General features: G+C 38.1%; 1 protein-coding gene across 1 annotated transcript in view; it reads left to right on the forward strand.

The window, feature by feature from the left end:
• The window catches only part of ralgapa2 (Ral GTPase activating protein catalytic subunit alpha 2), a 149048-nt gene that overhangs the window by 33657 nt on the left and 90602 nt on the right, over positions 1-24789 (forward strand). The window contains exons 4-24 of the mRNA XM_036150946.1: positions 1183-1240; positions 3582-3592; positions 3708-3737; positions 3877-4057; positions 4162-4277; positions 6066-6204; positions 6927-7135; positions 7590-7835; positions 7967-8140; positions 9958-10104; positions 11225-11373; positions 11470-11581; positions 11745-11982; positions 13231-13410; positions 18436-18558; positions 20225-20310; positions 20416-20500; positions 20644-20817; positions 21263-21421; positions 22938-23131; positions 23269-23367. Of these exons, the coding sequence (XP_036006839.1) occupies positions 1183-1240; positions 3582-3592; positions 3708-3737; positions 3877-4057; positions 4162-4277; positions 6066-6204; positions 6927-7135; positions 7590-7835; positions 7967-8140; positions 9958-10104; positions 11225-11373; positions 11470-11581; positions 11745-11982; positions 13231-13410; positions 18436-18558; positions 20225-20310; positions 20416-20500; positions 20644-20817; positions 21263-21421; positions 22938-23131; positions 23269-23367 (2910 nt within the window). The remainder of the gene's footprint in view (positions 1-1182; positions 1241-3581; positions 3593-3707; positions 3738-3876; positions 4058-4161; positions 4278-6065; positions 6205-6926; positions 7136-7589; positions 7836-7966; positions 8141-9957; positions 10105-11224; positions 11374-11469; positions 11582-11744; positions 11983-13230; positions 13411-18435; positions 18559-20224; positions 20311-20415; positions 20501-20643; positions 20818-21262; positions 21422-22937; positions 23132-23268; positions 23368-24789) is intronic.

Below are 24789 nucleotides of genomic sequence, written 5' to 3' on the forward strand. Positions count from 1 at the left end.
TGCTTTTTAGAAAACAAGATGCAGCCTCACTGATAGTGCCCATGGAGTTGTGGACTCTCTTTTTGAAGACCCGGGTTCAGCTATCTGGCAGTTTTGGAAATGGAGCTAGTTTTGCTTCTGTCTGAGAGGCATGAAGCAGCACAAGACTTAAATGTAACAGCTTGGCAGTCTTTGTGAACCTGTGTACTAATACAGCTAGCTTTGATTCTCAATCTAATATCCAGTCCAGTTCTACTTATTTATTTAATATATGATATACTCATTGATTTATATGGTTAATAAAATAGGTAATAAAGAAATGTTAGTGTAGGTATTAGCAATACCTCCTCATAACACCTGTGCAGTGCCACAGACTGGTGGACTCCATGCCACGCCGCATTGCTGCAGTAATTGTGTTGTACACACTCATACTGTACTTTTCATACTCTTCAGTTGTGCAACATTTCTGGAAATCCTTTTTTGTATTGGTCTTAAGTAATCTACTTCTCTGAGATACTGAATTTGGGGTTTTCATTAGTTGACAGTTAAAATCATCAAAATGAAAAGAAATAAACACTAATGGATGAAAATACAAGTTTCACTTTTTGAGTGGAGTTACTGGAAAAAAAATCAACTTTTTAATGATACTGTAACCTGTATAGCAAGCTGAAAAAACATTCTTGGTTCAAGACGTATAAGTTTGCTGCTTTAAGGTTTTCAAATGCTGCCAAGATTTCCAAATCCAGCATCTTCCATAAAAGGTCGAGGTTGAAAGCTCAAAATCAGCTCGCTTTCTTCTTTCTTCCACACGGACTGCACCCCAGACGTATCTCAACAAATGTAGAAAATACTGTTTTAACTCCTTACACCTCTGTGCTTCCTCGCTGACACTGAAAATGGCAAAACCTGTCTGTATCACTCAATAACAACTTCCACGCTTGAAGAGTGTTTTGGTATACATATTGTTCGCTGATTGAGGATTTTTCTTTTAATTTCCAACTTGCTTGTCACAGATGAAGCTGAAAATTATTAAATTATGGTCCACAGCCAATTCCTCAGTGCATCTCTGTTATCCCATATAATCTCACCTTTTTCTTTCTCTTGTTGCTGTTTGGTTTGATGCTGCTTTTCTGGAAATTTACAGCACTTTAACAATTAAACCCTTTTAATAAACCTTTTCATAACTTTGTTTCTTTTCATCAGAAAATTCTTCAGCTTCTGCCTGAGAAAATCTACAACAGATGGCAGTTTCACAGTATAGGTATGTACTGTAACAATGTTTTTCCCCACCTTATTGCTTACTAACACCTACAGGCAGTCATATAATGTGCTTTCTTCATTCTTTTGAGCTTTCATAACCTCTGAGACACTTTTAATGGTAAAAAGAAATAACAATCACAAGTGTTATGCCAGAAAGGGGAAATAAATTAGTCCTGGAAGTGATTGCAAATGGAAAATGCAAATGAGAACTTCTTTTAAATTTCTGAATTACTGTGGTATACTTAAAAATGCTGCTGCCTAAAGAAATAAAACATTTGCAACAAGAAATAGCCGCAGCTCTAACTGTTATTTGTCAGGGCTGGCAGCTAAAACAGTTCAGGTCTAGATCGGCGTTGCAGACTGGCCTTTGCTGCAGGCTCATAATTTCAAATCAGGGCTTATCTCTGGCTGGATGCCCCCGATAAAATCTTCATTTTGTCTGTCACTGAACAAGAAATTGTGATGGATTTAAAGACGCCCCTTATTCCACCCTGCTCTCACTAAAAAAATGTCCTTTTCCACTCATCAGTTCATGTGTCACTGGTCAAGATGCGGTGCTGTTATTTACACACTTGAGGCAAAGATAACTGTCATATTTTTTTTTTCCCCCTCTTATCACATTTTACATCCAATTCCATTACTGATAGAAAATCTTTGCTTTGTGACAAATTCCCTGGGTGGCTGGAATGACATTAATGACTCGGTTGTTTAGTCCTTTTCAAACTGAGAATTGCAAGGTCGCTGACATTTCACACAGCTATTAAGATGCTTCTGTCCTCAACGCGTTTGGGTATGAAAAGATGAATTTATGCTATTGTGGATCCAGCCTTCTGATGAGAGCACCAGAAGGGAAAAAGTATTAAAAAAAAATCTTTTCTATTTGTTTTTTTTTTTATAGTAAATTCTGTTGCCATCAGGTTAATGATTATAAAATAGCACTTTCAGCTTTTACAGCACCTGTTGCAAATTGTTGCAATGGCTCCCCAAGTATTTTGCATTTCAGTGTTGTGTTGTAGGTCTGTAAAGATTTGTCATTTATCCAGTTTATGGCGTTGCTAAATTCTTCAATATAAAGTATACGTATGTACTGAAATAGTAGGATTCCTATTGAAACAACAAATGGAGTATAGAATACATTTTTTTATTACTTTATTCCATATCCTATTGCCCATCTAGCTATCTTTCCATTATCTATCCACCCATCAATCAATCAATCTGGGAATCGATCGGCTATGCTTTCATCCATTCCTTTATTTTTATTATTCAATGTATCCATCCATTGATTGTCTACCATGCTGCATTTGTTAATTGTTTATCCATTTGTTTTTGAATATTTTGATGAATTTCTCTCATCCATTTGTTCATTTTCCTGTTTCCTCCCATTTCCATCTGTCCACTTTTAATCTGTCCTCCTTTCACTCCTTGATCTTTGCCATGGTGTTAATTATTCATACATTTGTCCATCCTCTGTTAAGCCACCTTAATCTGTTGTCCAATCATCCATACCTTCACCTATTGCTGGTAGGCTAAAAATTTAATCCTGTGAATTTTTGAGTCTGACAAAATTATGGCTTATGAACTAGACATAGATTCTAATTTTAAAAAGATGGCGAAATCATCAGACATAACATCCAAAGCTTGAAAAACATAAAATCTTAAGAGAAAACGGAAAAGCTCTCAAAGTTAAGACCGGACCGTCGCCAGTGGACAAGTGGGAGCTGACTGCAGATTCCAGTTGGAACATGCAGCTGTTGCCCTGTCCTCAAGACTAGACAAAGTAGATCCTTTGTTTGCAATAAGATGTTAAATATTGCACATGGATCTGTGGGGGATCCATGTGGGGAGAGGCTGTGACCCAAAGTACTTTAATAAGTGAGGAAAAAACATGGGTGCTGCACCTAGGTGTTACACATACTGCTCAGCATAATATTGACATCATAAACCCCCTACGTAATAAATAAAAAAATCGTCAAAGTACAATTTTTTTCCCCTTTTTTTCCTATTTCTTTACTTCTATTATACTTAATCAGATATCAAGTAATTTCCTAAGTGAACATAGTCTAATCCCTAACCTGAAAATCCCTATTTTGACCAGTTGAAATATGTTGGCAACCCCATTGTCCTAATAATAAGAGGGCTCTCTGCTTCCTGTCGAGAGTAAACCCCCTTTCACACATGGCTTGCAATCAGAGCAGTGTCTCATTTGATTACAGCGGAAACAGATTGGCTTCATGGACGCATCTTACTGTCAGCTAGTGTTAATTTGCATCTGGAAAATGTGATGCTCTGCCATTTGGCCCACTGGTTTGTCAAGATGCACCTTTGAAGTCCATTTGTCTTAGTGAAGCTGACAGTTTGTCGGGGTCGTTGCAGGTTTAGCTGGAGACTTTAGTTGAATGTTTAGTCTTTAAGAATATCTAAATGTGTGTTTTTTTTTGTTTTCTCTTGTCCAGGTTCGATTCTGAAAGAAACTTCTGCACAGTGGAAATTCATTCAAAGTAGGTTCCCTGTTGGTGTCAAACTCTGGTGTGAATGTCCACATGTTACGATATGAGGTTTTGAAGATAAACTGAGATGGATTGTTGAAATTAAAAGTCTTATGTGTGCACCAAGTAAAATAATATATCTTCTGTCTAGATCCGCTGTGAGGGAATCCGTCTCTTCCTGCTGTGGCTCCAGGCTCTAAGGGACAACTGTGCCGAGGAGCAGTTCCTTATCTTCGCCTGTCTGGTACCAGGATTCCCTGCTGTTCCCTCCTCCAGAGGACCATGTACACTTGACACCATCATCAACAACCCATCTTCTAACCCCCTAGAAGGTGAGCTAAATGCCATCTGTTTGCTTGGTCGTAATAACTTTTCAAATATATATATATATGTATATATATATTTTGCATTTACTGTATCTTTTTAATCTGTACAGCTAAGGTAGTGCCTGAGGAGATCACCCCATTGGTACCGGCTGTGTCTGGAGAGAAAGTTGCAGAGGACCTGACCTGTTACTTTCTTGAAACACTGCTCAAGTACATGGTCATCCAGGTACTATTAAACTTCAGATGTGAAACAACTCAAATATTTGTCACATTCAAATACTAAGTACACCTTTATTAAAATCTGGGGTTCATTTCAGTTTATTTATATAACGCCAGACCATGATACATGTCATCTCAAGGCACTTTCCAAAGTCAAATTCAATCAGATTATACAGATTGGATCGGATTATACAGATTGGATCAGATTATACAGATTGGATCAGATTATATAGATTGGTCAAAAAGTTTCCTATCTAAGGAAAGCCAGTAGATTGCATCAAGTCTTGACAAGCAGCATTCACTCCTCCTGAAAGAGCGTAGAGCCACAGCGACAAACGTCTGCATTGCCAACGGCTTTGCAGCAATCCCTCATATTGTGGTTGTGGTTATCGGTACGTCATAAAATGGTGTTGGGTCTTTTTTGGCTTTTAAAATTATTTAAATCTGAACTTCAACTGCAGGAAAACGTGAAACACATTCTACGGTGTCATTACGACCAGACACCTCTGATCTTCAGACCAGGAAACCTCCTAAGTCCTTTTTTTAGATATGATTATATTTGGTGATTATTGCTTACTCACCTACTTTAATTAGGAGCACCTACCTTTCACTTCCCCTCATAAATACAATCAAAGCAACAATAGTGTTAGTTTTTTTTTTTTTTTTTGCAAAGATTTTCTATTTTGACTTTGTTTGTTGTTTTTTTATTTAAAAAAATGACAACATGGAACTGGTTGTATTTTTTTTACTTTTGATGTAAGATTTAAACCATTTTAGTCCCTAATAAGATCAGATCAGCGATATGTCCTGATAGGGCTGGGCAATACGGATAAAAAAAAAATCTCAGATTTGAATTTTACCAAATCAGATTAATCAGTTTTTACTTTTCCCCATTTATTTAATTAAAAATAATTGAAATTTTAATAATTTAATCATCTCATCTCATCTGGAAGATGAATTGAATCCAAAATGCAACTAGTGTGAAGTGTGCTCATAAAACCAAGTGGTAGGCTCCACATAGTAGACAATGAGAATATAACACAAAATGTTTGCTGCTAGTGGTTTAGCAAATCTAAAAAAAATATGCCTCACTTTACTTCTATAACTACAAATTCACTTAAAATAATAATTAAATGAATAAATTAAAGTGTCTTAGTGTAAAACTGTTTTCTCTTTAGAGTATTTTGATATATTATATATATATTAGCAGAAATGGAAATGTGTAATATTACAGAAACAGAGTGAGCCACAGTTATTACGCAACTGTGATGTCTAGCGTTTCTGCTGCAACCACTACAGAAAACCTCAAATTGTGAAATAATGCTCTGTTAATAATGCAGGGAAGTGTATTTATTTGAAACACAGACAAGAATGGCAGTCTGATAAGGTAATACCGCTGTATGATTGAATTTGTTGTAAAACTTGAGGACTAGAAATCTGTGATGTAAAAGCAGACATTTTACCATTAACAGGTTAACCCTGAGGTTTAATTGTTGATCATCACAAATCTTATCGCTACGATAATTCCTGCTAAACAATATTCGTCTTTAACAGAAAAGCTGCTTTGATTTGCATGATGTGCTTCTCTTTGAGTGATATTAAAACATTCTTAAACAGCATTTCTTTCCATCATATTGATGTACAAAGCTGCAGCTCAGAATGTTGTTGATTTCAGCCCAAGTAAACCCTCAGTGCTTTGTGTCTTATTATAAAGGAGCCTTGTCACGCCGATAAACACTGACTGTGTGAACGACGTCCTGACCTCGTCTGCTTTTGTGCGTTTCGTCTGTTCCAGGCATCCAGCTTAGAATGGAAGAACAAAGAGACTGAAGACACGGGCTTCAGGTTTCTCTTCAGTCTTTTCAAGAAGTACTACCTTCCACATCTTTTCCCCTCCTTCACCAAACTCACAAATCTTTATAAGCCTTTGTTAGGTAAGTTTATGCCTTCAATATAGACGTCTCTTTGTTGTCGAAGCCTTGTAAATCAACTGTTCTCACATTATACACGAGGCATGGGCCAGTATGAGATTATCATGGTGTGATAACCTTGAATGAAAATATTAGTTTTACAATATCATGCTACAAAAAAAGTAAAATGATTCAAATTGAATACAGCATTTTATTCGATTTTGACACAAAGCCCAGCATGCTCAGTGTGTTTGTGCCAATCGTGCAGGACTTGAACATGTCAGACTCTACGAGCTCAGTGTGATAAAACCTATATAGTAACGTTTGTGTACGACTGAAAATAGCCGACGCATAGACATTAATATATCAGTACATGAATAAATGGACGTGGGGTTTCGAGTATTAACACCCTTAATAGAATCAGACTCTGAAAACGATCAAACTGCAGGATTTCTCTTAAAATATCTACAGCAGTTTGTGAAAGTGTGGCAGTGAATGAGCGCAGACTCCTGGTTTAAGTAAATGAGAACAGATTATTTTCTAGGATTCTTTCGTGGTAAAAGATGTAAGGCCAAAACCTGCTCTGCAATAACTGGAAACTTTCTTGCAGACGTAACTGGAAAAAAAAAAATCCCTTAGTAAGTTTTTCAGTTCCAATGTTTGTAGTTGGTACAAATCTGCATCCCAGTTTGTATTCTTTCGTGGCTTCCCAACATTAACCACCTTGATTTGTCTTATGCGCTCAGAACTCCCGCCGCTCAGAGCGAAGCCCTTGTATGTGCCGGTGACGCGGAACAACGAGAGCATCTTCTGCACAAGGGATCAGTACTTGGCACCCAGAGTGGCCTTCATCAACTGGCTGGTCACTTTCTTCCTGGAGAAGAAGTACGTCAACAGTGCTGCTGCAGCGCAGAGCGCCAAGAACGGCACTGAGGTCATCCCCAAACTCATCCAGGTGAGCATGACGCCATGTGTTCATTTCTCTTTCTGTCTTTCAGAATGGAAGAATGCTGTAGCAAAATCTAACCATATACAAGTGAATAGAGCACGGAAAATAGTGCACATGTACTCCATATTCGCATTTCGCTCAGTAGGGAAAATAGAAAGGGACTACTCATTATAAAGCCTTCTGAAGAGTACTGTAACACCTCCATAATCAACAATCTTCTATGTTTGATAGTATTTAATTTTGTTTGACACGTCAAATTAAAAGGTAGCTTAGGGTATAAGAGTATAGTTTTCTCTTTTTTATGTGCCGCACATTTAATAAAAGAAGATAAATGTATATACAATCAGTATGATTTAATTGGAACTGATGCCGGATTTAAAAAAATGGCCAAGTGTGATGGAGAAGTCAATTTATTTACCTATAAAGAGCCTCCTTATCTCCTCATGTTTCTCTCTGCCAGACTGTCACTGCAGGCAGTAGCAGCCAGGAGAAGGAGAAAGATAAGAGCTCTGATGGGGATACTAACGGGCCTCCAGGGGATACGGAAAAGAGCCACTCCAACAGCAGCACGCTGTCCGATCGACGGCCCAGTGATTCCAGTTTGTGTAGCATTGAGGAGGAGCACAAGCATGTCTATGACATGGTGCATTCCATTCTGCTGTCCACGAGGGACAATGTTAACTTTGTCAATGAAGTCTTCCACCAGGTAAACCTAACAAATATCTACAAAAATACGGCCTACTGTAATATCGTGTACTATGTCTCCCCCTGCTGGTGACATGTTTATCCTGCCACAATTACTGCCATTCTACTAACAGCCTTTAAACGGTCCCACAGGCTTTCTTGTTGCCCTCCTGTGAAGCCTCAGCAACCAGGAAGGTGATCAAAGTGTACAGAAAGTGGATCCTGCAGGAGAAGCCCGTCTTCATGACCGAGCCTGACCCAGCAACACAGGAAGATGACCACTCTGAGAGCATTCTAAGCACGGACGCACACATCATTCACGTAAAAGTAATATTCACATAAAGTTGTGTTGACGTCAGTGAATTTACTTTTTTTTTTCTTTTTTGAGTGGTTACAAATATTTTCTTCTACCATTTATGTCAAAGAATACAGCTTTATACAAGCAGCCAACTTCTGTTTCTCTTAACCTCTCTTTTTATGTTTCTGTCTCTATCATGTATCTTTATGCATGGTTATATTTTGAAGGCTACCTGCTTTTCTCCCTACTTCTTGATTGATTGAAAATCTTTTTTTAAATCTAGGTCTGCCAGAGTTTAGAATATTTTTGAGCGTGACTTAATTCAGTCTTTATTTTATTACATTTGCAACGTGTTACTGATAAATGCCTGGAGTCTACACAAAATGTGTTTTCCAAGTATAAAGCAGCCATTTGTTTTCAGTGATACTAATTCTGTGGGGAAAAAAACACTCAGTAATTTTTAAGCGTTTCTCTTCAATTCACCCCCATGTTCCCCCGTCAGAACAGACTCCACCGACATGTTCACGGATCAGCGCTCCCGACTTCGTGGGAGTTTTTAGTGCTGCTATCCCCAGAAATTGGGCCCGTTTACAAAACACAGATATGTTTACCAAGGCAGGTAAAAATATGTCGCGTCTCTCAGCGCTCTCTCACCTGGCAGCAGTGTAAGTTTACCTGCGTGCGAATGCAAGGTGACCCTGAGCTGAAAGTAAAGACGTGACGACTTGGCTTAGGAGAAACATTAAAGGCAGCTGCACACTTGGTTGTACTGGGCACGGTGCAGACTCTCCTTGGACATTTTAAACTTCATATTTGAGCACACTCATAGGCTATATCTTGTGCCAAATTCCTACATTTCCCACAGCAGGCACCCACTGCACATCTGTCAGTCCGTGCTTGGGAATCATGACTGCCTTGGAGCAGCGCCATGTGAAGACTTCTTCCCGCCGAGCAGTTTATAGTGTGACGTCGCGAATGCGCTCGTAAAATTGAGCTCTGGACGTACCTGTTCGTGGACTCATATCAGCCTTATTATGTGGGAGCCTAGAGACAAAAATAGCTCAGGATGGAATCTGCCGCTATTTAGAAAGGCTAATAGTTTTAATAAAATTAACTTCTTGTGGAGGGGGAATTTTCTTGGTGGGGCGGGGCGCCCCCCTTGTTGAACGGTAGGAAAAACACTGGATACACTGCAAAAACGGATCTAAAAGCAAGTAAAATGTTCTTAAAGTTAGTCTATTCGTTCCTGATTTGGGCCAGTAAATAAGATTATCTGCCAATGGAATGAGTATTTTTGCCCCTAAAATAAGATAATTAGACATCCTGCACTTGAAATAAGATGATGGAGATGAATTGTTCCTATTTTCAGTGGGAAAATCTTATTCGATTGGCAAATCATCTTATTTACCTGCTCAAATCAAGGACAAATATACTCATTTAAAGAAAATGTTACTTATTTTTAGTTCTGTTTTTGCAGTGTAACCACACGAGGGGAGTGGTGGCCTAGTGGTTAGAGCATTGAGCTTGGGTTCCAGAGGTTCTGAGTTCAACTCCCACACACTGCCACCCCGGGTCCCTGAGCAAGACCCTTAACCCTCAATTGCTCCCCAGGCACCGCACAGTGGCAGCCCACTGCTCCCCAAAGGGATGGGTTAAGATGCAGAAGTGAATTTCTCCATTGTGAGATCAATAAAGTTCAATAAAAAAATAAAAAAAAGATAGCATTGTGTAAAGGACAGTAAAATAGACAGGGTTATCTTAGATTCTTTCTCCATACAATGCTAGTATATAAAACCTCTTTGTTGTTGGTATCTAAGCCTCGTTTTTTTTTTTTTTTTTTTTTTTGGTCCCCTGCAAGACGCTTGAGAGTCAAGGCCACAAACGGTCGTCTAGCTGGGGAAGGACATACTCGTTCAGCAGTGCCATCAATCGGGGCTTTCTTACCGAGGAGGAGAACAGAGACGTCAAAGTCGGCATGCAGCCCACACTACAGGTCAGTGTCTGTGTTCAGATTAAGGATTTAAACTCAAAAAATGTTGTTCGTTTTTTTTTTTTTTTTTTTTTCTTAAGATGACCACCCTTATTGGCACCCTATTGTTAATATGTTTAGAACCCTTTATAAATTAAAGTTGGGTTAGCTCCTGTGCTCTATTACCTTTTTTACAGGTAGAGATCATTTTTAATTTAAAAGTCCTGGCATTTAAAAGGATTTAGGTTTCCAGGGGCTTTTGGTAGACAGACAGGCCCACAGCATAACTGATCCTTTACCATACTTAACAGAGATCATGGTTTTCCCTCCCATGCTGCAGTAGTCCTGTGTAGATTATTGACTGTTGCATATGAACCATGTGTGTTAAATTTTCTCTTGTTTAACTTCTATATTCATTCATTTTAATTTAGCAATTCTTTTGATTTAATTTTTTGATGTTATTTTATACCTTCAACCTGCCAAGGAGTATGATTGGAAATTAGTCTTTATGGCTAAATCTCACATTTAAATCTTAGACTGAAGTGACCATGTTAAATTAATTTACATTATATGTTTTATTCTACATAAAAAAAGCAACTATTCAGTATATATAGATGGTCTGTAATGGAGGTTATGTAGATTGAGCAATCCAGAGAAGCTACCATTTGCTGTTTTCTTGCAGTGAGCTTTGTAGAATATTTTTTCTTTCCTTTCTCACAGTCCTGTTGACAGTGTATGTGGTAAACGTATATCTGGTTCCTGCCATGTAGCCTGTTGATGGAACAAAAAATGCTTTGTCATATGATATTTCTACTCCAGACAAACAAAACATCCAAGAGCTGGTCAACCTTAAAAAGTAACATATAAATAACACAAAAGGCATCTGTTGAATTTATATTAAACTGATTTTAAGGGATACCAGTTATGTTGTTAAACCTTTTTCTAATGTAGATTTTTTTCCCGGTCTAATTAATTGAGTTTAAATGAAACGCTGGCTTTTTCTATGTTACACTGTTTTTTTTATTGCTACTATAATAGAAAAGAGTGAGTTTTTTTTTTTTTTTTTTCCAACATCTCTACCTGGGGTACCAACAAATTTGTCCCCATATGAACGTTTTACACATAACTTTGTGCGTGTGTGTAGGTGTTCCTCACCAACTCATCCAATGTGTTCCTGTTGGAGCCATGCCAGGATGTGCCAAAACTCCTGGAGAATCAGGTTGAGGTGTGCAAGAATGTTCTCAGCATCTACCGGCACATGATCATGGAGCACAGCATGACTACGCAGACATGGTCTGTAACGTTCAAGTACTTGTGTGATTTTTATTTATTTTTTTATTCCAGGATTCTTTGGTTGACGGTGTTTTTTTATTTCTGTTTGTTCCTCAGGGAGCAGATGTTGCAGGTGCTACTGAAGATCACAGAGGCAGTCATGAAAAGGCCACAAGATAACCAAAGAAAAGACAGCTTTGCTGAAAGTTTAGCATCCTTACTTTTTAGGGTAAAGACCAATATTTACCATTTTACTCAAACATATCTGCATTTTGTACATTTTCTATGCTTATTTGACATTTTTCCTCCCAAGAGTAAGTTACTGCTGTATAAGTGTTGACCAAATGAGATCGCTGCATCTAAGATTGGTTCTTCTCTCTTAATGAATTCAGACTATTATTGTGGCTTGGGTTCGAGCAAACCTCAGCGTATTTATCTCTCGGGAGCTGTGGGACGAGCTGCTGGCAGTGCTGTCCTCTCTTACCTGCTGGGAGGAGCTGGTGACGGAGTGGGCCAGCATCATGGACTCGCTGACGGCGGTGCTGGCGCGCTCCGTTTATGGCCTGGACATGGCCAACTTGCCTTTAGACAAACTCAGTGAACAGAAGGAGAAAAAGCAGCGAGGACGTGGTAAGGAGATTGGGACGGTTACAATTTTGAAAAGTTGTGAAAGATGGCAGAGCCTTGCAAAAGTTTTAATACCACTTTAAATTGTCCCAATTTTGTCAGATTACAACCACAAATTTCCAAAAATAAATTCTGAGATGTTATGTTATCACAAAGGTTTTAAGTTAGAAAGTAATATCCCAAGCTTTGAACTTCTCACCCATCATCCGGAAATGTAAAGGGTATGGGAAACCTGCCAAGACCTGGCTTTTCACCTAAAGCAGTCATCAGAAACCTTTACAGTGCAGATAAAATCAACTTGTCAGAACAAGATGTCAGTTTACTAAATATAATTGCCATGTAAGTGTAGCTGTTTTGTGGTTTAAGATGTACATTTTCACTATTTTCAGGGTAGAAACAAGAGAAATATGTAACTTTTATTTAAAGAAAATTTTAAAAAAGTTCAATATTTATAGAAAAATGAGTGGAAACAGTTGTAATAAAAATGGAAAAAATTACTTATACTGCTAGTTTCCTTCTGTGAACAACTTATATGCCCGAAAACACAGAAAAACGTCCCTTTAAAGAAAATACATCCATCCATTTTCTGACCCGTTTAATCCCTCATGGGGTCGCGGGGGTTGCTGGTGCCTATCTCCAGCGTTTAAAGAAAATACATTTATATTTAAAAACAAGCCACTGATCTCTATCCTTTAGACTATTGAAAGTAACTGGAGACCATTAACCAGGTAGAGCTGGTAGAAATATACCTTAAAGAGCACCAGTTGTCACAAAGGATTGATGTTATCACATAATCTTCCTTCCATTTCACTGTTATGAAGTTATTTGTATTGGTTTGTCACATAAAATCTCAGTAAAACTCACAGAATTTTGCAACAGTAATGTGACAACGGTTTGAATACATTTGAAAGACAGAGCTTGTGACTTTATCCCACTGTCAAGGTTATTCTGGTTATTTGATTTCAATATCGTGATTCAGTTTTATTAATAAATGTTTTCTGATTCTAAAATGTGAAAAGGCTTTTACTGATGTTGTTGGTACTCTGTACTTTGACTCAATCTAAGGCTGTTAGGGAATCAAAATAGCATTTGTAAAGCCTCATATGTGGAGATTTAATTTCACCCTGCAGATAACTCTTTTTCTTGTCAGGATAAGCTTTTGTTCTCAAACTAAATGTGTACCAGCAACACATGGGGAAAAAAATGCCCAGTGGCATTTTAGGCCTTTAAACCTCTCTCTTTGCATGCCAGGAGTGATCCAGGACTCCCAGAAGGCAGCTGCAGTTGCACGCTCGTTCTCACTGAGCTGGAGAAACCATGGAGAGCAGGTTGGGCCCGGAGCCCAGGAACCGATGAGGATTCGCTCTGCCACTACCTCAGGAGCACCCGGTGTGGAGAAAGCCCGCAACAATGTCCGCCAGAAGGCCTCTGGTTAGTAGCATCCTAGGTCCAGTAGCAGCCTAATATCACTTTGGCTTTTATAAAACTCCTCCCACATGTAAGCTGGTCAGAAATGTACTCATCATCAGCATTGATGTCAGTTTGGTTTTTCATTTTTAAACTGTTCTTTCATGGTACAACTTAAATACAATATAATTGTCTATAACCATGTACCTTGAGCGGCCAAAATAGATTGAGCAGCGTTAATTTATTTTCAATAGGACTGAGTTCAGAGTCAGTCCAGAAGCTTAACATTAGTCTGGTTTATTCATTCCAAAATCAGTTTTGATGTCTGTTTATGATCAACATCTAGTTAAAACACCCAGTTATGTCCAAGTTTCAACCATCTGTTCAACAAGTGTTGAAAACAATTGTTAAGGATGTTCTATAACCCAGAAACCAGCCAGGTTAGAGCCCATAAAAAACTGGAATATACTGGAAAACCAATGACATCATTCAACATGACCTTAGTTTAACATCGACTGCAAACGAAGAAAGAATCACTCCCTCCAAAATAAATGGCTTGACTGAACAAACCTTGTAGACAAGCCTTTGGGGGATTGAGCTATTTAGTTAGAGCGACAAAGATGAGTCTTTGATGGAGTCGACATGAGGTTTTCAAAGGTAAGAATACTGTACAACCTGTACCACAGTGATGGTAGCATCATCCTGAAGATGGTGTACTACCTCCAAATTCCTCACTGTCATCACAAATCAACAGCTAGAAAAGTCCAAGAGTTGAAACTTGGACAAAGTTAAGCGTTCCAACGCTGCAACAAACCCATATGGATAAAGTAGGTTAACAACAAAGTTCAGGAATAACCCAATTTCAAGCGTATTAAAAATGTAGGTATTGTTTTAAGAGCAATGTCTTTGGCATGAATTTACATAATTTGTATGAACTCTTTCTGATACGAGTGCTCAAAAATCCAGCCTACATCAGAAGCCTGTTAATGGTTACAAAAAGAGTTTCTCTGCAACTCGCTTGGAGATATTCATCCAAATATTGACGGTGGTGTATGTATATATTTGAGCCTGTATTTGTATCTTTGACTCTGTTTGGATTAGAAAAAACTAACAAACAACAAATTAAAACTTGAGCACTGGGTTCCTGTTTTTAAAATGAGTTGATCTTACACGTTTCGTCTTCAGTGCAGCCTGGAAAAAGAACAGTTTAAATGCATGGAGAAAACACCAAATTTAATGACATCCATACCGAAGAAGGGTGTATGTAAACTTCTGACCAGTAGTGTATATATGTGTTGTGTTTTCCTTCAGGTCAAACTGTGCACCTAAAACTATACACAGGGTTGATCGGACATAAGTGTTGTATGTGGACATCTTTGAAAGGGGCCAGGTGCCACTGAGATGCCTAATTCTATAGACACAGAGGCCAGCAGATGGCCCTCATTGTTTCTTTGACATGTTCCTGGCCTGTGTCAGCATAGTCCATGTCAGCTTGACTGCAGGCGCACAGCACAAGTCCCTAGACAGTTAACGGTATGCCAAAACCATTGGTTGGATGCTGCATGCAGGCATTTATTTGATAAAAGAGTAGGAGGGGAGATACACATTTAACTTGAAATCCAGATGATAAAATGGGAAAAAAAATGTTTTTATTTACTGAACTTTCATCCACTTAATGAAGAGTGCTCTGAAATCACAAGCCTGTTGAGTAAGGAGGAAATGTTTTTATGCTTCAAGGTTAAAGTGTGAGTGTTTTTATATGCATTTGTTAAAACATCTATTATGTCCCTTACGTAGATTTTTATGCATCTACTCTTTTAGCCTGTTTATTTGTATCTCAATGCCAGCTAAGATGGACATTAAACACAGCCGCTTCAGATTCTCCTCCTTTCTTCAGCCTAATTGGATTTCTCTCACATTGATCTTCAAAGGAGCTTCGGCCCTTCTCCGTCCTCCTCAAGAGAAAGCCCCACACATCAATTGCTCGGCACTTTTTGATTGTTTTCATTAAGAGTGTAATTAATGCTCATTAATATGCACAAACGGGAAGCAGTGGCGGGCGGTAGAAGATGCGATGTATCTCTCTCAACTGAGAGGCGTAATTAAAGTGTGCTGAAAGCAGAGGAGAGAAGCCGTCCTTTTTTCAGCGCTTTCTATGAGAACAACCCTTGAGTGCTATCCAGACACAATGGCAATGCATCCGCATTGACAGCTGTCAAAACTTGGTTGCTCTTGCACATGCAAATACGCAGCGTTATTGTGGTGAGATCTTGTCTTTACAATGAAGAAAAAGACTCAATATTTTAATTATGGGGCTCATTAGGCTTCTGTAACAACATGGATTCAGGTGAACAAACTCTACCTTTGCCTTTGATAGCACGGTCGCTAACAGGTACAATAACTTGAATAGCACATTATCATTAGACGTACACACTCAATTAGTTTAACAGAAACTTGTTCACAACTAATATGTGAATCACACTATCCTTAAATCTTGGTAATTATTACATTATTACATTATTATTACATTATTAACTTTACCAAATTGGTTTGTTGAAGCATATTTGATTCATTTCTAAAAACAGCAGGTTTATATATATATATATATATATATATATATATATATATATATATATATATATATATATATATATATATATATATATATATTATAAAATTATAAAATGATCATTGAAATTATATTTTTCTGTAATTCAATTCCTAAAGTTTAACTAAAATACACTGATTACACACAGTGATATATTTCAAATGTTTAATTTTGCTAAGTTTGATGATTATGTCTTACAGCCAGTGAAATCCCCAAATTTGGTTTCCCAGAAAATAAGAATTACACAAGACTAATTACAGTCTGTGGTGAGAACCAGTTTTGCAGGAATTACATCAGTGTGGAGTGGGATGTAGGCCATAAGCCAGTGGTTCTTCTGAGGTGGTTGCATTAATTGCCATATTTAGGGCATCTGTATTGTTGGGTCTGGGGTCCGTCATCTTCCTCCACAGAATCCGCCAGAGATTCATTATGGTGTTTAGGTCAGGCCAGCTTGCTGACCAGTCAAGCACAGTTATACCATTGCTGCTAAAGCAGGACAGGCCCAAAGTTCTGCTGGGAAATGAAATTGTCATCTCTGGGAAGCTCGTCTGCAGAGAGAAGCATAATGTCCTGCACAGTGTAGATGTTTAAACTGCCACTATTAACTCTGAAGTTGTGCTGCTCAACACTATCAGTAACAGCGGTGGTGGATGGGTGGATGAAAGTCGAGGACTGCCCACAATAACAGTTTTTAGTGGTTTTATCAGGTTATCACAGAATAACGACTTCTCACGCCAACTGGATGTCCATAATGTTTAGTTTTTCATTAAATAAGGTGATTTTGAGAGATAAATCTTTTCTAGCCAATTTATTATTAGTTATTTAGTTTCTGAGTGGTCGCTAAATGCATCATGATGGCACTTTTGCATTTGTGACCCTTAAAGCTCACAAACTAGACCATTAAATTTAAAATAAGACAAAAATCTTTGATTTTTATTCTTCTAACCGTATTGTTCTTATGAGCTTGGAAGCCAATTGTCTTTTCCCTGAGCTAATATCCCATTTATCCAAGATAATTAAATTTGCTATGTAGTTATGAAATATTTTTGCAGGTTTTAGGCTTTTAGTAGATTTTTATAAATCAAAAATATGGATCTTTATAATTTATTAGTTGAATTTGTTCTGGGCATGTTATTGAAAATTGTCTTTGTTTTGATCTGTGATCTTAAGCTTTATATGTTAGAACCTTTATGATTTAAAGCAAACTGTTTTGTATTGAAAACATTAGAATATAATCTTCCTATTTTTTGGTATTTGGTAATTTTTATATCCTGGAGTTTCCCTCTGTTCTTTTTAATAATATTAGTTTGTTATTCTCTGCTATGGTTTTGTTGTATTTTTCCCTTCAAAAAGATTGCTTCATTTTACCTGTTTATTGTGACACATTTTTCCTGTGCCGATATCATAAATGGTATAAATACAGGGAGACGTTTTTTGTGTCAGTATTATGATTTTTTATAGTTGTAATTTTATGTCTCAACCCATTTTTTCTTTTTTTTCTCAGCCTTATAGCATTATCCAATCAGAACAACACTTTGTTTTTCTGACTTATTTTAACAGTATTATAGGTAAACTCAGTAGCTCTGCTTAGCTGAAATTATATTTTGAATTAAAGATGCTCTTATCATTAGAAGCTATTGTTATTCCAAATGCATTGAATTCTGTCTTCTTCCCTTTGCTTTTCTACTGTTTCCACTTTCTCTTTTCTTCCCTCTTTACCTTTGCCTGATGGAAGCTAAGCGAAGCCAGTCCATCAGCAACTGTGTCCATCTTTACGAGGCTTTGCCCACTACTAAAAGTGTTCCTATGCTGCTCCACACTGTGAGCTCTTTCTTGCCTGGTATCTCTTCCGGTAATTCTGCTTGCTCTCATAGACTCTCAGGTAAAGTGCATTGGGAGAGCCGCATGCATTTGTGTGTTTGTGACCCCCGCCCTGCATCTCATCCACCTCTAACAGTCTCTGGCAGAGTTTTCAGTGTTTATGACCATATTGCTGGGTTCCTATACAGCTAAAGGCCTGGGAAAGTATGGCATTTAATTTCATTATCCTGTCAGGGGGGATGGGATATGGAGCATTATTCCCTGACTTTACTTCTCATCCATCTATCCATCCGTCAACCACTCATCCTTCTACATGTATCCAACATTGAAATATCTGTTGGAACCCGGCTTTAGGTTTAAAACTTGTTTTGGCCTTTAAAAACTGTTTATGGACTGAAGAACTTCTTTATAAAGAAATAAGGTCTGTAACAATCGCATGTCAGTACAGTCTCCTACTAATGCATGTCTGCATGTCATGTTTCTCTCCATGTCTTCATGAACGTCAGTTTTTCATCATTAATTATCTTAAACATGAAGTCGTGTCCCAGATTAAGTGTTTCTTATTTGTTTTGGTCGTTGATCTCGAAGCAGAAACTAAGCGTGTCTTTGTTTTCCTCCAGATGTGGAGGAGTGTCAGCTCTCAGAATGCGGCGGAGAAGAGGAGGTGGGTGGCAGGGAGAGTCCTCTGCAGCGGAGCAGCAGCACCTCAGACATCACCCAGCAGCTGTCTGACACTTTACCAGGTATTCACCAACAATGGAAAAACGTCTTTATCACTCTATATTTCCCTTCTGTCCTCATTCTCATCCTTAAATGAGGTAGGTGGTAGTGCAAACTTTGATCTGAACTTGCACTTCCAATTTGTGAAACACAGTTCCCACATTTTTGGCTCCATGCTGGTTTTTCTGTGGATTTTTAAAAAAAATATATCTCCTTTAAAAAAAAAAATAATAATAATAATAATAACATATTATAATATATCCTTATTAAACCTGTCCATGTTAAAATAACATGATATGGACACCTTGATAAAGATTACAATTTGATTTATTTGGTTGAAATCTACAGGTGCAGCTTAATAAAGTTAAATCTTATCAGAAGTGATTTATTTCAAAAATGCATTTCATAAAGTGAAACTCGTATAGATTTATTACACACAGAGTCAGAAATCTCTTTAATTCTGTTTATACCATGGTCTGGGTGAATACTCAATTCTGATTGGCTGCAGGGTGTCCGTTAAAAAGTTATATAGGACAAAAAAAAGTTCCAGTCAAATAGCCTGATTGTTCTAAATTATTGCGCTGGCTAAAACGTTAGCTGGTAACAGCAAGACAATTGATACAGGTTACCTTTGCAACATGTCACACCAAGAGATATTAATAGTTCTCTCAGCTGCTTCTTGTATAAATATTATGATTTTAATGGTGGAAAAAAAACATTAAAGTTTTAATAATTGATTTTATATTTATTTATTTCCTAAGTGACCATGGTATAAATGGGATAATACCCTTTGAGGTGTCCATTATCAGAAAATTAACGGACTTTGCGGAAGCAACCGTCGGCTCACGCCTCTGCGTCGTCCATTAATTTCTGATAATGGACTCCTCGTCGGGCATTATCCCTTACTTATTTGAATTATTGTGGCTTATAGTTAATGGAAACCCAAAATTTTGTGTTTTAAGAAATTGGAATATTGCTAACCTTTCCTGCAAGCTGAATTTCTTGGTTTTTGTGTTCACAAACACACAAGAATCCATCTTGTCCCGCTCCCGCCTCAGCTCTTTGAGGCAGGACTTACAGCTGTGACGAAAGCAAGAGCAGCCGAGCCCACAGCCGAACCAAAATAAACATGGCAGCACAGGAGGACGCATGTGTAGCTCCTGCTATCACGTCTGTTTGGTCAGAATCCACAAATCTCATGAGTGTCACTATCCAAAATAACCACGCCTTGATCAGCTTAACTTGTTGTGGTTTCTCATGATGCCTGCTGCTTGCGTTTTCATTTGATACTGTTTTTGGCCCAAACCGACCTTTGGTAGACGGAAAGTTCTGCTAATTGTCCCACTTTCCCTGAACGGATTCGATGGGAGCAGACCCAGATTGATAATGTGCAGAGCAGAGAGTGCTGAACATTAGCAATCTGGCTTGCCAGGGTAGAATACTACATGAGATTAATTATGCAGGGAAGTCCACCCACTGAAAAGTATGTCCATATATCTAGTATGTCTAGTACATGGACCCTCCTACCACCCTCTATTTAAGGTGTGAGTTCCACCTTCTTAATTGATCTGTACCAGCAGTCAGTTTTTTTGAGAAATTGATATTTAACAAAACAGTGCATTCACATATTGGTATTTAAGCTTTTCAGGGTCTATGTTTAAATAAAATCTAATTTTTTTTCCCTTTTAGCCCCAAAGAGAGACTACTCCCCTACTTCTTGTGGTTCTGACAGCAGGGTGTCTGAGGGCAGGACTGAGAGCAATGAGCCACCAATGGTGTGTACATTCAACCTGTACTATAGTTTCTGTGTTAAAGTAACAAAACATTGCTTGCCTGTGCTGGATTATTCTTTTATTTTTTATTTGTTACTCCATATTTAGATATTGATCCGACGGAGCAGCAGTCCAACTGAGACAGACACAGACGGACCCTCAACCTACACAAGACACAAACTTAGAGATAAAAGTGAGCGATCACATACTGGACAATTATTGTGATAGCTGTTAAGCTGCAGTTTATTTGACGTTTATATAGAGTATAACTTAAAAATAATGTCTGCTACCTGCACGTCTCTGTTATAAAAAGCACATCTTGTCTTCCTTGAACAGGTGAAAGCGTGAGTAGTGAGACATCCAACGGCTACCTCAACGAAGCTGAAGTTACCTGGCAGACGTTTGATGAGGAGGCCGACACACAGTCCACGCAGTCGGCTCACATGGATGTTACAGCGGACCCCCAGAACCAGGGGAGTCTGCTGCTCAGCCACAATGATGCTCTAGCAGGTATGGGTGGGGAAACAAAAGCTAAGGCATACACATGAAGATACAAATTTGCTCTTTAAAGGCGTCCGATTTTAATTTGTGTTTTTTGTGAGCCAGTTTTGGGCATCTATTAAGGCAGACACACCTTACAGGAAAAATTAGATGAATCGGGTTTGGGAAGCTGATTTAATCTATGATGTAAAATATGAAACGACAGAAAGAGAGGATAAACGTGTCTAAAAGACTCATTGGAGAACTTGAGTCCTTTTCTAGGTTCTTCTAGTGGTTCATCTCGCTCATGTTTTTCTTTTACTCCTTGAATTATGTTTTTACGAAGACGTGTTGTTGTCTCCTCCCATCCTACCCTTTGAGGCCAACTTTGGTGGTCCCTGCATCGTAATCCGTTTGTCTCTGTGCTCCCTCGACTTCAAAGCCAGTTTTATCCTTTTTCCATTGTTGTTTTTAGGTCCTGAGTGTGCCCTCCTTCCCCACTCTGCTCCTCCCTACCACTACCCCCAGAACCCCCCCTCTTCACCAGCCCTGATGGTGCACACAGAGTGCCCGCGGGACTGTCCCCTGGATGACACCATGCATCAGTCTGTCTTACACATGCCACACCAATTGGGTACCGCTGCCTAGCTGTTATTTATCATTTTGAATCATAGCTACCATCAGCTTTCCTTTCATTGTTTCCACCTTTTATACCTTGCATCAGTCTGTCCTGTTTTGTGTGTATATATTTTTTCTCTATCTCAGTTAAGGCAGATCCTGTGCTATTTATCATAGTGACTTGCAAAACGTTTCCAAAATTTGTTAAATTACAGCCACAGTTTCAATCCCTGTAATTTAGATTTATTTCTTTTTGTGATGGACCTACACAAAGTAGTGCGTAATTCAAGTGAAAGGAAAATTTCAGACGGTTTTAAACATTTGTAGAATTACAAATCTGGAAAGCTTTGTGTGCAGCTATGTTTCTCGCGTCAGGCCAGAACATCGCCTTCAACGTGTTTGTTGTCTTAAAGGCCAGAGTTGTGGAGTTAACAACAAGTAGTTGACATGTTGACAGATACTCCCACCTGAGCTGTGGATCACTATAGCTCCCCCAGAGCTACTACAGGTCTCTTGGCTGCTTAGGATTGATGCTCTTTTTTCCCCAGGTATTAAGTTTAGATGGGCGGCCATGTCTTGGTAGGTCTGCAATTGTGCCATGGCCTTTATTTGTGGATGATTTGAACAGTCCTTCCTAAGATCTTTAAAATTTGGATTTGTTTTGTAAGCTAGTATTACTGAGGCCAATTTCTGGATCTAACATTTTTTCAGCGTGTCAGAGTAAGGATGGAAGAATATGAATCTATTACACACTTTTCAGATTAGTATTTGTAAAAAGAATTTGAAAATCCTAATTTCCTTCCACTTGAAAATTATACACTGCTTTATGTACATTTTTCCAAAAACTAAAATCCAAACAATATTGATTGAACATTGTGGTTGTTAGTTGTAAAAATATCCAGTAGTAACTATAATGTAGCTACAATAACTACATTGTAACTACATCTTTCATTTTGTACCCAGTTTGCTCCCTTTGACAATGCTTGGTATAAACATATTTGACATCAAATTGTTTTCTTTAGGCCTTGTATATTATAAAGGTTTTAACTTTTGAACTAGATGTTGTTTACATTGTTATTCAGTAACCTTTTCTTATGCAACCAAAAAATCACACTGATCTACCAGGAAGTCCATTCCTGTCCCTTGCTCTTTTTCGCTGCACTTATTTTTCTGTCCGCTAGGTGGCACTGTTTTTTCATAGTTCATTGAAGAGATGCATGCGTTTTGTGCCTTTTCCTCAAATGTTTCACCTTAATAATCATTGAAGACAAAAATCTTACTGGTCAAATGCATTTGGGGCAAAAAGTACAGATAGTGCATAGGATTCAGTCAACTGTTGCTAAAGAAAAAAAATTATGACATTTGTTCCTATGCATTTCCTGTCATCAAGTCCCTTATTTGAAATTATCTGAGAAAACTATTCAGCATATGTTGACTAAATCCAATCTCCTTAAAATTTAAAATCCGCTTTTTTTTTCTTTTTCGTTTTTATCTGTACTGTACTCAAACCAAACCGGTCTCTGATCCTGCAGACAGCAGTGAGTGCCTCGCCGATGATGTCAGCATCATCGCTGGGGGGACACTGACTGGTTGGCATCCTGATTCTGCTTTTGTCCTCTGGAGGAGGATTTTGGGCATCTTGGGAGACGTCAACAACATCCGCTGCCCTAAGATCCATGCCAAGGTTCTCTCCTATCTCTATGATCTCTGGCACAAGCTGGCCAAGGTAAAGAAAAGAGACAAGCACTCCCTACATATAAAGACTTCACAAAACGTATTGTAAAAATTATTGATTTGTTGTGCAGTGATACCTTAATCAATGAGATGTGCTTTAAATGGCTGAATTTAAATGTGTTCTCCCAGATCCGGGACAATCTAGGAATCAGCGTGGATAACCAGTCCTCTCCTCCCCAGCCTGTGTTCATCCCTCCTCTTCGAATGCTGGCATCGTGGCTCTTCAGGGTATGAACAACAACTCATGAACACAGCAACCAGCATGCAGGACGCTTGCATACATCAAATGCCCCCATAGACGAATCAGGGTGTCAAGAATTTAGTACGTAAATGTTATTTATTAGGTCTGAAGGACTAACATATCTTATCTCTTCTTTGTCCTTAACAGACATATCATTAATATTTTCTAGCTCTTTAATAATTTGATTTAAGCATACTTCAATTGCCCTGGACAGCTGGTTAAGACAACCAGGGTATGTATAAAAGGTCCTGTACTCCATGACAAAAATGGACTCAAGCCATTTTCTGGTTTGAGTCTGGAGAAATACTCAGACAGTTGGCTTAACTGAAAGTAATGAGACCAGCAACTTTTCAAATGGCATTTAATGCATGTAGCTTAGACATCAAAGACCATTTCACACATGGTTGTCCCCTCTAAATAGCTGCTTAAGAACAGCTTAGTTTATAGTACAAAATCTAGACATCTTCTCCCATATTCTTTCAAAATGTAGCTAAGGTTTTAATTGTGAAGAGGATCACATAAATGGTAAATCGGGTCAAAGATGCCAGAGAAAGACTGAATGGAGTTTCAATAATTATTTTACTTAGTTTTTAACTTTTTTTTTTGTTTTGTTTTAAGGGACAATCTGCTTAGTTTTAGACAATTTGATAGTAAGTAAGAAACATGTAGTGCCTTCCAAAAGTACAAAAGTATGCCATAAAGTTGCAACCACAAACGTCTTTTTTTTGGGTGTGAGGTTATGGCAGAGACTGACACAGACCTGTGCATAATTATAAAGAGGAAGGGAAAAATGCATGGTGTTCTAAAGTTTTAAAAAAATAAAAATCTAAGGGTGCAGTGCATTTGTATTCACATTAATCTAAATAAATGTCTATGCAACGATTTGTCTTCAGAAGAATATCGAGTCCACCTGTGTGTAATGTAATCTTAATATAAATACAGCTTTTCTATGAAGGCCTGAGGGGTTTATTTATAGAACATTGATGTACAAACAGCAGGGTATAAAGCTGTGGAGAGGTTTAAAGCACCGTTCAGTCGATGGAAAGAGTGGCCCCAACTGCAGCTCTGTGCCAGCATCATGCAGTGGGAATGCTTTTTTTTTTTTGTTTTTTTGTGAATCCTGTATTCACAATACAAAGCCATGCCACACTTTTTAGATTTTTTTAAATGCTCACATTTTGAAAACCATTTATCATTTTCCTTCTATCTTACAGTGCAAACCTGATATCAATCTATGACATAAATTATAATAATATACATTAAAAACATTTTTATGCATTGCGCTAAACTTGTGCTCTGACATCTTTTCTTAAAACATGGCTGCCTGATGTTGCCGTGCATGTCTTTCTTTTGCAGAAGAAGGAAGTGTTTTTCTCTTGGGAAACAAACCTATTTTATAAATGTCAAAA

Source organism: Fundulus heteroclitus, chromosome 19 (assembly GCF_011125445.2).
Source record: "Fundulus heteroclitus isolate FHET01 chromosome 19, MU-UCD_Fhet_4.1, whole genome shotgun sequence".
Lineage (NCBI taxonomy): Eukaryota > Metazoa > Chordata > Actinopteri > Cyprinodontiformes > Fundulidae > Fundulus > Fundulus heteroclitus.